Source organism: Zosterops lateralis (genome assembly GCF_965231275.1).
Source record: "Zosterops lateralis genome assembly, chromosome: 1".
In the NCBI taxonomy this organism is placed as follows: domain Eukaryota; kingdom Metazoa; phylum Chordata; class Aves; order Passeriformes; family Zosteropidae; genus Zosterops; species Zosterops lateralis.
The window spans coordinates 64,183,087-64,196,930 of record NC_139762.1 but is presented as its reverse complement, the minus strand read 5'-3'; the positions used below and the strand labels follow the sequence as shown (position 1 = coordinate 64,196,930).

The window sequence follows — 13,844 nt, the reverse complement described above, 5'->3', positions numbered from 1 at the left end:
TTTGGTACTCAAAGGAACACACATCCTTCTTAAAATACTATTTTTTTTTCCAAGTTCAAGTGACTTCAGAGACTTTGTCAGCTGTCCTCCCTAATTTTGCAAGAGGAACACTTTCTTACTTGCCATGAAGTTGTGCTCTTAATTAAAAAGATAAGATAATCATAGAATTCTAGAATCATTATGTCTTTCTAGATCTTTAGTAAGTAATGGACAAAACCATAAATAAATCTTACCTGCGCCCCTCTCTCATCTGTTCACGTAACAATTTTGAGCTTACTTTCAGTATTCTTACTGGACAGGTGATGGATGTAGTATTGCATGGAAACAGGTCTGTCACGAATAAAAATTATGTGGCAGACTTACGTGGGAGGTTAGGATTCCTTTTGAAAACTTGCTTTGTCTACAGATCTCTCTGTTACATTTAACTTTGTTAAGAAACTAGTGGAGGACAGGATGTAGGAAGGTAGTAGGTCTCATGAAAAATTAAAACTAAAATTTACAACTTTTTAAAGAAGGAGAAAGATTAAAATCTAAAACTTTTCTAAAGAAAGTGAATAATTAGATTTTGCAGCTTCTTCAAAGAAAAAATTAAACTAACAAAATTTAAAATTTTCACCTAGGAGATGGAGCAGGAAGAACTACCTGAAGTACCCCTGCCCATCAGTTCTGCATCGCTGCCGACGTTCAGCTTCAGTTTCCCTGCCAGTAGTGCTGTGTCCTCATCACCCAGCATTGTTTCAAAAGCAGCGATGAACAAGGTAAATCTTTGCTGTGTAGTCTGAATACTTTTTCAGGGTGAGTATACATCCTCCTTGCTGAATCTTGCTGAATGTTAACTTTTTCTATGGTGCTCATGAGACTAACCAACCTGAGTTTATAACCTGTTTAATTAAAAAGGGTCGTATTCAGACTGGGGAGTGGGGAGGAAGACATATTTTGATATGGCTTCTGTCCATCTTATGCACTCACCTGCAAGCTTTTTCTTATAACTCTTAGCTGTGGATCAGAAATATCAAACATCTTCAACTTCACTGCAGAATGTCTGTTAGATAGTGAATTCAGGTAACTGCTGTTGTTTCGCCTGGATGCTTTTCTTTTAGATACAAACCTTAATTGTTTTGAAAATACAGGTACAACCTGCAAGTAATGTTGGCAGTCCTACATTTACATTTTCATCTCCAATTGTGAAATCTACCGAGGTGGAAGTGCTACCTCCATTGTCTGTAAGTAAAATAAATCCCAACGTTTTCTCAAGGCTTTAGTAGAACATTGTGGAACAATAAAGCAGAATTGGCCCTGGTAAGGGGAGAAACAAATCTATAGATTTCTGACTTGTAAATTTTCACCCAACGTGCACCAAAAGTGTGAAGATTGGATTTCAGATTGTTATTTGTGTGTGAAACTTGATTAGAATTTCTTAAAATCTAAGAAAACCCTCTCTTTTTTATAGCAGATGAAGTTTACATTTAGTGTTCCTGTCGTAAAGTCGTCAGAGCTTTCTGGATCCACTGATACACCAGTGACATCCATCCTTAGTCCAGGTAACAAAAATTTTAGCATTTCAAACATAGAGTGCTAATTCTATTTTTTTTTTTTTGTATGTTAAATAGCTAAGTCTGTAATTTCTAAGCTTCACATTCTAGGCAAATTGTGTTTTCAGTGATAAGTCTGCTTTTAATGAGATTGTAACTGTAAACTTGTAAATAAGGTAGAATTTTAAAGATTCTTATTTAAGAAGAATGAAACATGGAACTTCTTGTTTGTAGCATATATGAATATATTCTAAGTGCATTTCTTTGTAAAAGGTGGGTTTTGTTTTATTTTTAAAGGTAGTGCCACTGTAAACAGTACCAGCAATAAGAAGGAAGAGGAAGAAGAATATGATGGGTTCTGCAAACCTGCTAAGTTCTTGAAGCAAGGAAGTGTGTTAGACATTCTAAAAAGCCCTGGTGAGATAATGAACTCTTTTAAAAAGTATTTTGCAGAGAACACACTTTTGCATATTGCTGCAGTGATTTTTAAAAAGCCCAGCACAACAGCAACAACAAAAAAAACCCAGACAATTTGTCACAGTTACAGCAGTGTCAGCAGTAAATACAGACTTAAACGCTACATCTGTTAGGCTTGATGCCCCCTTCTGTTAGAAGAGGCTTTCGTTGCTGATGGGAAAACTGCAGCTTCAGACCAGATGCATCACTTCTTTTTTGCATGTCAGGTTGTAATTCAAACTTAAGTATAAAAAGAATTAGTCAAAGAATCAGTGTTTTGTTTGAACAAATAAAATGTATGTAACTGGAATGGAAATATTTGTAAAATGCTTCACAAACATTCCTCTCCCACTGTCACCATCTCCAGAAATTAAGAATTGTAAAGATAATAGTTACTTAATTCCTAAATATGTTTCAGAAGCTACATATCTTTTGGCCTTAAACATTTACAGTTACTGTGGGTTTAGATGTAAATTTTAAGTAGCAGTGGGCTGTCTCACTTTAAAAAAATTGATTTTCAAGTCATTGCAGTTTTTTTCAACTGTTGAGTAAAGAGAGTGTGTGTGTAGATGATGTTTTTTGTTTTAGGAAAAAGGATCTAATTAAACTTGATCTTCCTAATAAGCCTTGAGATATGGCAGGACTTTTTATTATGAAATCTATGTACGGCTTAAGAAGGCATTGCCTATTTATATTGGAAAGAGCTAAGAGAGAGAAAATACACTGTGTGTTTTGTTTAAGGAAAGACCTGTGGATGAAGTGGCATTAGTTTTCTTTATCAGTTTAGCACAATCAGGTTCTAAATTCACGCTGTTGGAAGATTTCACTTCTAATATAATAAAAACAACCCCAAAGCAACAATAACATAATAAAAAGAGAAACTTTTTATTTTAGCTTTCCACTTAAACTGGGCTGATATTTAAATGTGTTGCTGTAGCATTTTTGTTAGTGTTTCCATATTGCTGGTTCTTGTTTTCTGAAAAGTTTGCATCTCTAAATTTGGCCTTTGCCCAGTCCATTTTGAACAAAGCATGTAGAAAAAAATTCTGTGTTTGTCTTATTTTTTATTGCCTAATTATTACTCTGTATTTATGGGGGAATACTGTGTGGATTGCTCCTCCAAGTACCAACTGCTGCACAGCTACTAAGTAAATGTGAGTCATCTCCTATGGCAGAAATAGCCTTAGAAATTTGATTCGATTGGGCATGGTGTCTTAAAATGAAATTGGATTATTTCCAGTCTGTGACACATCATCAGCTTTCAGTGCTGTTTGTTTATACTTGTACCTACCAGTGTAGTGGCAGATACAAATGAGATTTGTATTTAAGAGTTTCCTGGAATTGAAGAGTTAAATCAAGCTCTAAATAAGTGTTCTGTTGTGTCCCAGCTCAGCATATGAAATTTCATCCCTTTAGATAAGATTTCCATGGACTTCCTCTTGCAGTTAGTTGGAATGTGTGGTTGTAACCACTGACACTTGGTTTAAATTTGTGCTGTCTACTATTATAAGTAACTTGCATGCAGCCAGGGTACAGCTTCATTAGTAAGACCTTTTTCTTTTTTTTAAACTAGGCTTTATGTCTGGGAAATCACCCTCCTGTTCATCTGCACAGCCTGTTACAAGCACAGTGGTCTATACAAGGCCTGCAATAAGTAGTTTTTCTGCAGGTAAAGACACCTCTAAACAAGGATCCTCGTTCTGGCAGTCTGACACACACGAGCCATGTCTGCAGAACAAAACCACAGATGGCAAATGTGTAACTTGTGAAGCTGCTAAAGTGTCCACTGTCGAGAGTACGAAGCAGACCATCAGTGTGAGTCCGTGTGTCTCCTCCAAGACAGCAGTTCCTACAGCAGGGACACTGGGCTTTGAAGACAAATTTAAACCGGCACCCAACACGTGGGATTGTGATACCTGTCTGGTCCAGAACAAGCCTGAAGCTACAAAATGTATAGCATGTGATACACCAAAGCCTGGAACAGGAGTCATGCCTGCTCTGACAATGCCAGTGGTCACGGACAACTTGGTGACAGTGACATCCACCTCCAGCAGCACTGGCACAACAGTCACTCTGGGGTTTGGAGACAAATTTAAACAGCCAAAAGGCTCTTGGAACTGTTCAGTGTGCCTTCTACAAAATAAGGCAGAAGACAGCAAATGTGTAGCTTGTCAGTCTGAAAAACCAGGTTTGTTCTTCTCTGTTGTTTCAATCTTACTCTATGTGCATTTTTTAGAGAATAAAATGTGTTGCATATAAAAAATATTTTGAGCAGCAAGGCTATATGCCAGACAGGATGGATTAGTGGCTCTCTTCAGGAATGGTTGCAGGCACTTTGGAGGTCTCAGCCCAGATTCCAGTCTGTCACATGAGTTGAACTGATCATGAAATGTATTAGTGCAGAGCTGAACTGAAGCAAATATACCCTGCTTTACAGCTAGTGAGGAAAGATGACTAAAATGGATGCCTTAATTAACTTAAAACCAATTGACTTATTTTCATTGGGGAAAAATGTAAACTCCTTGCAAGGAGCTAAAAACTACTGGATTTGTTGGGGTTTTGTTTTCCTCTTTAAAAACATAGGTAGAAGCAGTATTTTCACAACATGGTTTAAAATATCTCCAATCAGTTTTTATGTGGAATTGAGCAGAGGTATGAAGCCAGATCCCAAGTCAATGTAGTCTTTAGCTAGTTGTCTTGTGCTAGAACAGAACCATACGTTCAGCTATGCCTATGGGAGCTTTTCAGAACATGGATAACCTTGTTTAGGAAGGTCAGAGTTCTTGCAGATCTTGGGGAATGGGTGCCTTCTTCAGTTCATCTCTGGGTGGTTTTCCATTATATGTCATTGAACTGATTTTGAGAGAGTTTATTTTTTTAAAAGCACAAATAATTATTTTAGTGCTAATTTTTATTGGCTCTTAACATAATTTGATGTCAAAAACATGTTTGCAGATGCATTCTGGGGGACAAATAGATGTAAGATGGAGCAGATTGTGCTTTTATAATCACTGTGTACTAAGAGTGGAATTTCTTCAGATAAGATTACGCATTTTAGAGGAAGCTTATTCTCAAGAGCTTCCTCATGAAGACAGCCTCAGAGTGGTCAGCTGGCACATTTGTCCAAGGCTCTGGCCATTGCAAGGAAGAATTTTGGAAGTGATGGTTCGCCATGACCACCACAGTGCAGAGAATTACAAAATTACTTTATGTTTGTCAAGGGGCCAAGAGAAGCAAGTAAAATGGGAGGACATCAATTTGCTGGATGTGCTGTGGAAAAGAAGACCCATTCCTGTCTAGGAAATGTTACTGCTTTGAATTTGAGAAATTATCTTGTGTCTCTCTCTTGAATGTCACCCTCAGTGATTCACTGTAGGTGAAGAGTGCAATTATGTGATGATTTGTGCCTTTGGGATGTCTGCTTCACTCCTGACTTGTGGAGCTGAAGTTTGCTCTTCAGGTGCAGCCTCAAGTGCCATTTCTTCCTTTACAGGGGAGAAAAGTCAGAGGGCAAGTGTTGGATTTTGCACCTCAGTAGCAGTAGGGCTTCTGCTGCTGTTGAAGGCAGTGTAGCTTGTGTGGTGAACACAAGAGTTGTGGGTTTGGAAACTTCCAGTTCCTTTTCTTCTTTTGTCACTCTGGTTTTGAATGTGTCCTGTCCTTGTGACTTGCTGATGAATCATTCTAGTAAATTCTCAGCCTTGAATCACTTGACAGTGATCATTAACTTGAGTGATGCTTACTTTGACTACCAGTAACTGGTGTCACCAGGAGGAATTCTTTTAGTGCAATACAGTAATTTACATCTGAAATCAGCTGTGTTGCTGTATTTTATGAACTGTAGTTGCTGTTTAAATGCCACTGGTTCAATTTGTGCTTGAATTCATATATAGATTATAAAGGAGAATCCAGGTGTTTTCTATTGTTTACATTCTCACATTGTGTTTGACTCAAATCAACTTGTAGCTTGATTTTTTTTACTGTTACACCTGTGTGCTTTGCAATTTAGTGAGCATTTCTTAAAAGCTTTGTGTATGATTTAAGCAGGATGATTAACTCTCTTACTTTTTTCCTCAGGGAGTTCAGTGCCTGTGACCAGTACCAGTGTTTCTACATTTTCTGCTTCTTCTGGAGGTTTTCTGGATTTAGACAAATTCAAGAAGCCTGAAGGAAGTTGGGAATGTGAGGTCTGCCTGGTCCAAAACACAGCAGAAGCCACGAAATGCATAGCCTGTGAAACTGCAAAGCCAGGCACCAAAGCAGAGCTCAAAGGTAATTCTTAGTGAGAAGAACAAGGATGTGCATTCTGCAACTTTTTCCTTTTTTTTTTTTTTTTTTTTTTTTTTTTTTTTTTTTTAAGTACAGTGATTTTTCCTTTGATTATGGCAAAACTGTCCATTTGTTGTCAAAGAATATTACCTAAATAAGATCGTGTGCATATGTTTCCACACCCATTCTCCACAAAAAGATTGGGGTTTTTAGATGAAAGCTTGTGTCAGTGAAATAGTTGTTTGTTTCAAGCCCTTTGTGTGTTGTTCATTTGGAGTTTAGGCAAAAACGATGGTCTTTCAAAGAGCTCAGCAGTGTGCTTTTCCAAGCCACGTGCTGCACAGAAGAGCACCATTGCTAAAAGATACGTGCAGAGAGGAAGTGTGGAGTTTCCTTGTCTGTGTTTGAGGTGTTCTGTTGAACAGTTTTGACTCTGGGAAAGCTCAAGACTAGAATCCCAGCCATGTAAAGCCTGCATGTATTACATCATATATTGCAAACTTGACATTGTTGCTTGTTTCTGCAGGTTTTGGTACTGCTGCTGTGTCTACAAATGCTGCAATGCCATCATTTACATTCGGTGTCCCCTCATCGTCCACTGAATCTTCTCAAACATTAGCTAGCACGGGAAATTTTAAATTTGGAGAACAAAGTAGCTTTAAGTTTGGCATTGCATCCGAATCTGCATCATCCAGCACTGTGACTGGAGGATTTAAGTTTCCTACTCCTTCAGGGAACTTCAAATTTGGAGTTTCTTCCTCAGACTCTAAATCAGATGACAGCAAAAAGGAAAGTAAAAGTAACAGTTTTACATTTGGACTTCCATCTACAAGCAGTCAGGCTCCTTCAACATTTCAGTTTGGAACGACGAGTCTGGGACAGCAGGAAAAGAAAGAGGAACCAGTTTTGGGAGGTTTTGGTTTTGCTACAAGTTCTACTTCTTCCATAGCTACTAATGAAAATAAAACTGGAGTTGGTGGTTTCACTTTTGGAACTATGGCAGAAAAGGATGCAGCATCAACTGCTTTGCCATTTAAGAAGCCAGATGAGAAAAAGGATGAAACTGCTTCAACGAAGGGAGGCTTCTCTTTCGGCAGTGTGGAATCTGCACCTGCCTCACAGTTTGTTTTGGGAAGGGCAGAAGAGAAGCAGGACTCCGTCACTTCTGCTGGTCCATTAGCATTTGGAAAGAAAGCTGACAATGAAGAGTTAAAGGCACAGCCTATCTTTTCATCTGGGACAGCTGAGCATACCAAAGAGGAGAGCACAGCAAAACCAGTATTCAATTTTAGTTTTGGTAAACCATTGGAAAAGGAAAGTGAGCAGGCAAAGGCACCTTTTGCATTTGGAGCACCGACCAGTACTAGCGGTAAACAGAACATCTTTTGCCTTCACTTCTCTGCTCATGTCTGTCAAAGTAATATCTCTAAGGCTGTACTGGACAACATCTGTGGGATTTATATACTACCTGCAGTCCCTCTTTAGTTCTAGTTGTTGATGTGTAGACAGTATGTGTCAATTTCTTTGTAGATTTCAGTGAGTTTTAACACTATGTTTAGACAAAAAAAAAATTGCCACACCTTAAGGAACCTGTATCACTGCTTGTGTAAGCACAGAAGTTGTACTGTCTCAGTAGTAGCAGCTCAGCTGGTGATAAAATCTGTAATAGGGTGCAGTATAGAGGCCTCATACTAGTCTTTTTTTTTAAAGTGAAAGAGAAGGAGAGAGGGAATATCTTATTTCCATCTACTTGCAGCTCTGCTGCAGTTTCTCTACTGCTACAAAGGTACAAAAATCACTTCATAGGTATTGCATAGTTTTGCATTCCTTTAATTTGTTGAAAGTTTGCAGGGGAGGATTAAAGCTTCTCAGTGGTGGTTTCTGTATGAAAAGTTCTTGGTTGTTAAACTCCATTTGTGTGACTTAGTAGTAACTGTGTTTCTTCCTTTCAGATCAAGGAGCATCCTTCAGCTTCTTGAGCTCCAGTTCCTCCAGCACAGTGGTACCCACCACTTCAGCCAACAGCAGCAGCGTGTTTGGCAGCACCCTCTCTTCCTCAAACCCTCAGCCAGTTCCCACTCCCTTTGTGTTTGGACAGCCCAGCAACACTGTGACCAGCTCTGTTTTTGGCAATCCTGCAGAATCTGCAACGACTCAGTCATTTGGCTTCTCTCAAGAAAACAAACCAGCAACCACATCTTCCAGTACTGGCTCGACTCTTACTCCATTTCTCTTTGCTTCAGGAGAGACCAGTACCAATGCAGCAAATTCAGGATTTACTTTTGGAGCCACAACTACATCAAGTTCAACAGGTATGTTTTAAATAGCTGCTCTTCTCATTTTCTCATTTTTGCCATTATACAGTGGACTATGAAGATACTGTTTCATGAATATTTTAGTTTGGAAAGTATTCAGGCAAAGTGCATGGAAGTAGAGGAAAATACTGAGGATTTATATTCAGCAATGTTAATTTAGGCTCTTTTTTTCTTCAGTGTGGGAAATACAGTTTAAGAATGAACTGGCACCAGAGTTGTTTTATGCAAAGGACAAACCTTCCTGGATTTCAATTTGTACAGGAGTTTTTCACCATGAGAATGATAATTTCTTTTTTCAGTCACTGTTAGTCCAGTGTTTACAGTTAGAAGTCAATGAATTACAATTTCCTGCTTTTTAGCTCCTGTACCTAAAACTCTGAATTGTCAAGCTTTGCCAAGTCCTTCCCTCACAAAGGAAGGACTCCATATAAATGAAGTACCTCAACATGCAATTAATGCTGCTTGAGGGTTGGTTTCTACTAAGGAGCACGGCCAGTGCATGTTAATTTTCTAGGAGTTTAGAGAAGACACCAATAAGAAATACAGAGTTTCTTCATGTTTTATGTTTGTTACTCCACTGCCTGAATTGCATGAACAAATGCATGACTCAAGACTAAATTCACCAAACTATCTGTATTCCTTTGAGCCATGGAAGAATTTGGAAGTAAGATTGAATCTGGAAGGGAAAGACTTAATCTAGTTTGATCCTGATTACTTAATTTTGCTAGTCACAAAAGTTTAATTTGCACACTTTTTTGTGTATCAGAAACAGAGAAAACAGTCCTAAATTAGAACCACCAACAGAACAATTTAAACTGCTTATAAATCAGTAACTTTCAGTGTAATTTTGTTAGTAGCTGGCAGCATATTTCAAACATCTTCACAAATTCAGAAATCTAATTTTTACCATGTATCTCATCTTGGAAAGAAAGTTAGCCATTCCAACTTACGGTGCAATTAGAAGAGGGTGTTTCCTATTGCATGAGCATTACTAACGCTGTTTAAAATGTCCCTTTTGCATAGCAGATCTGCCATGTACGTTCAGAGTCACTGTTCAGTTGCATTTCATTGTTTTTGCTGGCCATGCAGCTCAATAATTGGGCTTGTTGTTTGTTATTGATAGGTAGAGAATTACTCTGCTAAACCAAGTTTTTGAGCTTTTACTGCAAGGTTGATTTGGCCTTCAGAAATTGATAATAGTAAACACTTGTACAGGGGAGAGGTGCAGTTGCTGAAAAGATACATGTTCTCCTAGCGCTAATAAATCAGGAGCTGTATTTTGCATGTCTGAAAAGTCCAGTTTGAATGAATATTCCATGCATGTGGTAGAAATAGCTGTTAGTAAATACAGATTAAAGCATACCGTTTGTAGGAATCTGTACATGAAGAAGCAACCGGTGTGTTTGAGATTTAATTTTGTCTGACTCTCATAAATTCAGCGTTTCTCATGTTGCTTAAAAGAAAAGATGCAATTCCTGTTCTGGCTGAGGTAGTATCTGTTTTATATACTCACACAAAGATTTGAAATTAAGATGAGTATTCAGCTGCCAGACCTGAGGCTTGAGGACTTTTTGTTTCTGGATTCATTCTTGAGGTCGGGAGGGAAGGGGCCCGTACTGACATCCCTCTCTGTCCCACAAGGGTCATCGTCTTCGTTTCTGTTTGGCTCTGGGCCCCCAGCACTTGCTGCTGGCCCAGCCTTTGGCGCCAGCCAGGCACCAACCTTTGGCCCAAGCCCCAGCTCCGGGCAGCAAAGCGCTCCAAGTTTTGGATCGCTGTCGACACCGTTGTTTTCTGCTGGCTCCCACCCTGCTCCTTCCGCCTTCGGCTCGGTCACAAGCAGCACTCAGCCCCCTGTGTTCGGCCAGCAGGCAGCCCAGCAGCCAGCTTTTGGCTCTGCTGCCCCCACTACTGGTGAGTGCCGACCATCCTCTTCCCTTTTGGTCTCAAAGATCATGTATTTTATTTTCTTTTTCATGAAGCGCACCATAAATTATATGGAGAAGGATGACTTTGGCATTGCATGTGTATTTATATATAGGAATTGCCTTCCATAAAAATAATGGGTATAGGGTTGTCATTTATGTCCCAGTCCTGACTGTGGAGGCACAGTGTGCCACGGTATCCAGCTTCACAGTAAGCCTTGTCCACAAGAGACTTGGCAGACATGGAGGTTGCAACTCTACAACTAAATTTTGAGCTTTATTTTCTTTAGAAACCTAATGATTAAAAGGAACTGTTGAAAACCATGGAGTGAGTAATCACTGGTAAGATTGTGCAAAACAAAAGAGCACACACACTGCAAAATTGTTATTTTTTGGTTTGAGAAATTTTTAGTTATCTAACTTGAACAGGCTTCATTGTATGAAATACAGTCAGAATTGTTTAGGGGTTTTTAATGCATTTATGGGTTAAGACTGTATTAAGATCTTTTTACTAATGAAGTATAAAATGCCATGGGAAAGGGGCAGAGAGAATGAACCTTGTAACTTAAGAAAGACCTGTTCCATACTAGTAATAATTAAAAAACAAAAACAGTGCCAGAATGTCTATTTGATATCACAATACATACTGAAAGGGAAAAGCCTCCTTTTTTTCCTCTCAGAAGTTTTACAAAGTAGCCTCCATTAAAAGTAACTGACATTTTGGTAGTAATCAGTAGATTAGTACAAGCAGATTAGTGCACAACATGTTACTCGGTTACTCTTTCAGTAATCAGGTAGTAGTTTAAAGGTAAAGTTCTCCCTGGATTTTCTGTATTACTTATCAGTTTACTCTGATGTCTGGAATGTTTGGGGATTTTTCAGATGAGGTGCTGTTGGCACATTAAAGGAAGGAAGGGAAGTCCCCAGATCTACTGCATGAACACTGGCAAGTTTACCTGAATATAAATTTAGAATTTAAGCCTTGATTACTAAACTTCAGTATGCACAGGTATAAATTTAATGGTGGCACAGAAATTAGCCAACAAGTGTGCCAGCAGTATTACTTTAAAAATTCCTCAATCTGTGTGAATGGATTCATTCAGTCAACTGTTCCTGTAGTAATCTGACACTTCTGGTGCACCTCCCCCCCCAACACTGTAATTTTGAGCAACCTGTAAAAAGAATAATCTTTAAAGATAATGAGGAAGAACATGAGGGTTTTGCTGGAAAGGATGACCTCAAATTTCAGCTTTCTTACTTGTTCTGCTTCCACCCCATCTTCCCAGGTTCTGTATTCCGGTTTGGAGGTAGTAATACTAATTTCAGCTTTCCAAATAACCCAGGAGTATTCACTTTTGGTGCAAATCCTCCTGCATCAGCACCTCCTGCACCGCCTTCTGGCACTTCAGGATTTTCGTTCAACCAGCAACCAACATTTACAGTGGGGTAAGAGACCATATCAGAATTTCCCTTGAGCTTCGGGTAATATCAGTGGACAGCCTCTACTGCTGTTAAATCATGAGGTGTTCAGATGAACCTTGGAATTTGAAACTAAATTTGGCATCCTTCCTTGTATTAGCCTGACTGGTAACTAAGCACCGCTATCTGTAAAGGAGCCTAGCTGTCAGGAATATCACACATCAACACATGTGAGATTGTCTTGTTCTTGAAAGGTAGAACCCGTATCCAGCCATTATGCTGCTGCTTACCTTCTGAATAAGAGAGATTTAATTGGGTTCTGGAACTCTCTTCCTCCTGTTCATCATTTGCTGCTTGTTGCCAGCTGGTGACTAGTGAGACAAGACTATGAAACAGTTGTTCTGGAATATCTTCTCAGTGCTGCTACTGAATTTTCAGCTACACTGTCCTAAATTCTGAACTACTAATTTCTTTTAATAGGACTAATGGGAAAAATGTTTTCTCTGCCTCTGGATCTTCAGTTGCTGGTCGGAAGATAAAGACTGCAGTTAGACGTAGAAAGTAAACGCCTGATTGGTAAAGCATCAAAAACATTGGAAGCAGCTACTACTATCCTGAATTGTTCAGCTTCTACCCTGACTGAATTGTTCAGCTACTACCCTGAAATGTTCAGCTACTACCCTGAATTGTTCAGTTACTGGGATTGTACCTCACACTGGCTTGTCGGAAGTCAGATCTGCCTAAAGGAATATAAAACTTAGCTTTCCTGTCCTTCCCTCCCCTCTCCCTATTACGTTTTTCTGGTAGCAAGTAAAGTTGGCAACAAGGCTGTTCTCAAGCAAACGTCTCAAGTTACTTCTTTCACAGACTCGGCATGGTCTGGCTGTAGCCCTGAGTAGAGCCTGCACAGTGAATGGCTTGTCGATACCTCTTCATCCGCACCACCACGTGCGCTCATCCGCGTTTACTGACGCCTCGAAATTGTAATTATATCAGCGAGGGATGCTGTATAGAGTAGAGAATGTTGATAATGAATGATTTCTATGCTGAGTTTGTGCTGGTGTATGTGTGAAGTGAGTGAGTTTGGGTGTATTGTGCACTAAAATTTTCTGATAGGGGAAGACTGATTAAAGGATGATCCATGCTAAGGACTTGTTAGATCTGTAGTTCTTCATTTAATAATTATATGCTATTTCTATATTTTCATTCTTACAGCCCTTTATCACCTGTCTCGCCTTGTTATTTTATTATGAAATGTGTAAATACAATTTTGTTTCTCTGTACTTTTTTGGCATAACAAATCTGTGAAATTGAAATTTTAATTTTGTGTGTTACAGCCATTTTTGTTTAGTATTGTCTCAGATTTTATGTAAATCCCATTATTCAAAGTTGCCTAAATCCATTTAGAAAATCTTTAAAATTGGGAATTCTTAAAGTAAGTTTATTGGCTTTTCTGATCCATTTTTGTTTGGACCAAAAACCAGTATTGTACAAAGTATTAAGTATATATTTTTATATTTACTGAAATGGACTGTGGTGACTTTGGATAATAAGGAAAAGTTTAATATTAAAGCCATGTTTATTACAGTATAATTAACATGTTAAACCATGGGATAAATGCCATCAATAAAAACTGCAAAATATTACCTGGCAATTTTAACTCTCCATAAAGGCATCCCCAGCTGTAACTGTGTGAGGTGGTTCCCTCGACCTGAGCCATGTCTCGTGCATTCTTCAACCTCTGCTTTTTTGCATTGGTTTTAGAGGATCTTAAATAAGTTAGAGTTCTCCTGTTAGGAAGGAAAGTTTTATTGCAGCCTGAAGGTTGGAGCAGCTTATCAGTGTGTCAGCTGACTGCAGTTAAGTTTTTGTAGTGCTATTAAAAGAACCCCAACCTAATGTTAGTAAAGGTTCACCACTGTTCTAAC

General features: G+C 38.8%; 1 protein-coding gene across 3 annotated transcripts in view; it reads left to right on the top strand.

The window, feature by feature from the left end:
* The window catches only part of NUP153 (nucleoporin 153), a 43,337-nt gene extending 29,735 nt beyond the window's left edge, over window positions 1–13,602 (top strand). For 2 of the 3 annotated variants that reach the window (XM_083858336.1, XM_083858334.1), the window contains 11 exons: window positions 621–758; window positions 1,131–1,223; window positions 1,451–1,541; window positions 1,830–1,949; window positions 3,562–4,176; window positions 6,066–6,260; window positions 6,784–7,626; window positions 8,210–8,569; window positions 10,214–10,486; window positions 11,784–11,943; window positions 12,397–13,601. In XM_083858336.1, coding sequence (XP_083714462.1) covers window positions 621–758; window positions 1,131–1,223; window positions 1,451–1,541; window positions 1,830–1,949; window positions 3,562–4,176; window positions 6,066–6,260; window positions 6,784–7,626; window positions 8,210–8,569; window positions 10,214–10,486; window positions 11,784–11,943; window positions 12,397–12,481 — 2,973 coding nt within the window. In that variant the 3' untranslated portion in view covers window positions 12,482–13,601. Of the gene's footprint in view, window positions 1–620; window positions 759–1,130; window positions 1,224–1,450; window positions 1,542–1,829; window positions 1,950–3,561; window positions 4,177–6,065; window positions 6,261–6,783; window positions 7,627–8,209; window positions 8,570–10,213; window positions 10,487–11,783; window positions 11,944–12,396 lie in introns of all 3 variants that reach the window. The other variant, XM_083858335.1, reaches the window with a different exon arrangement.
* The last annotated feature ends 242 nt before the right edge of the window (window positions 13,603–13,844 follow it).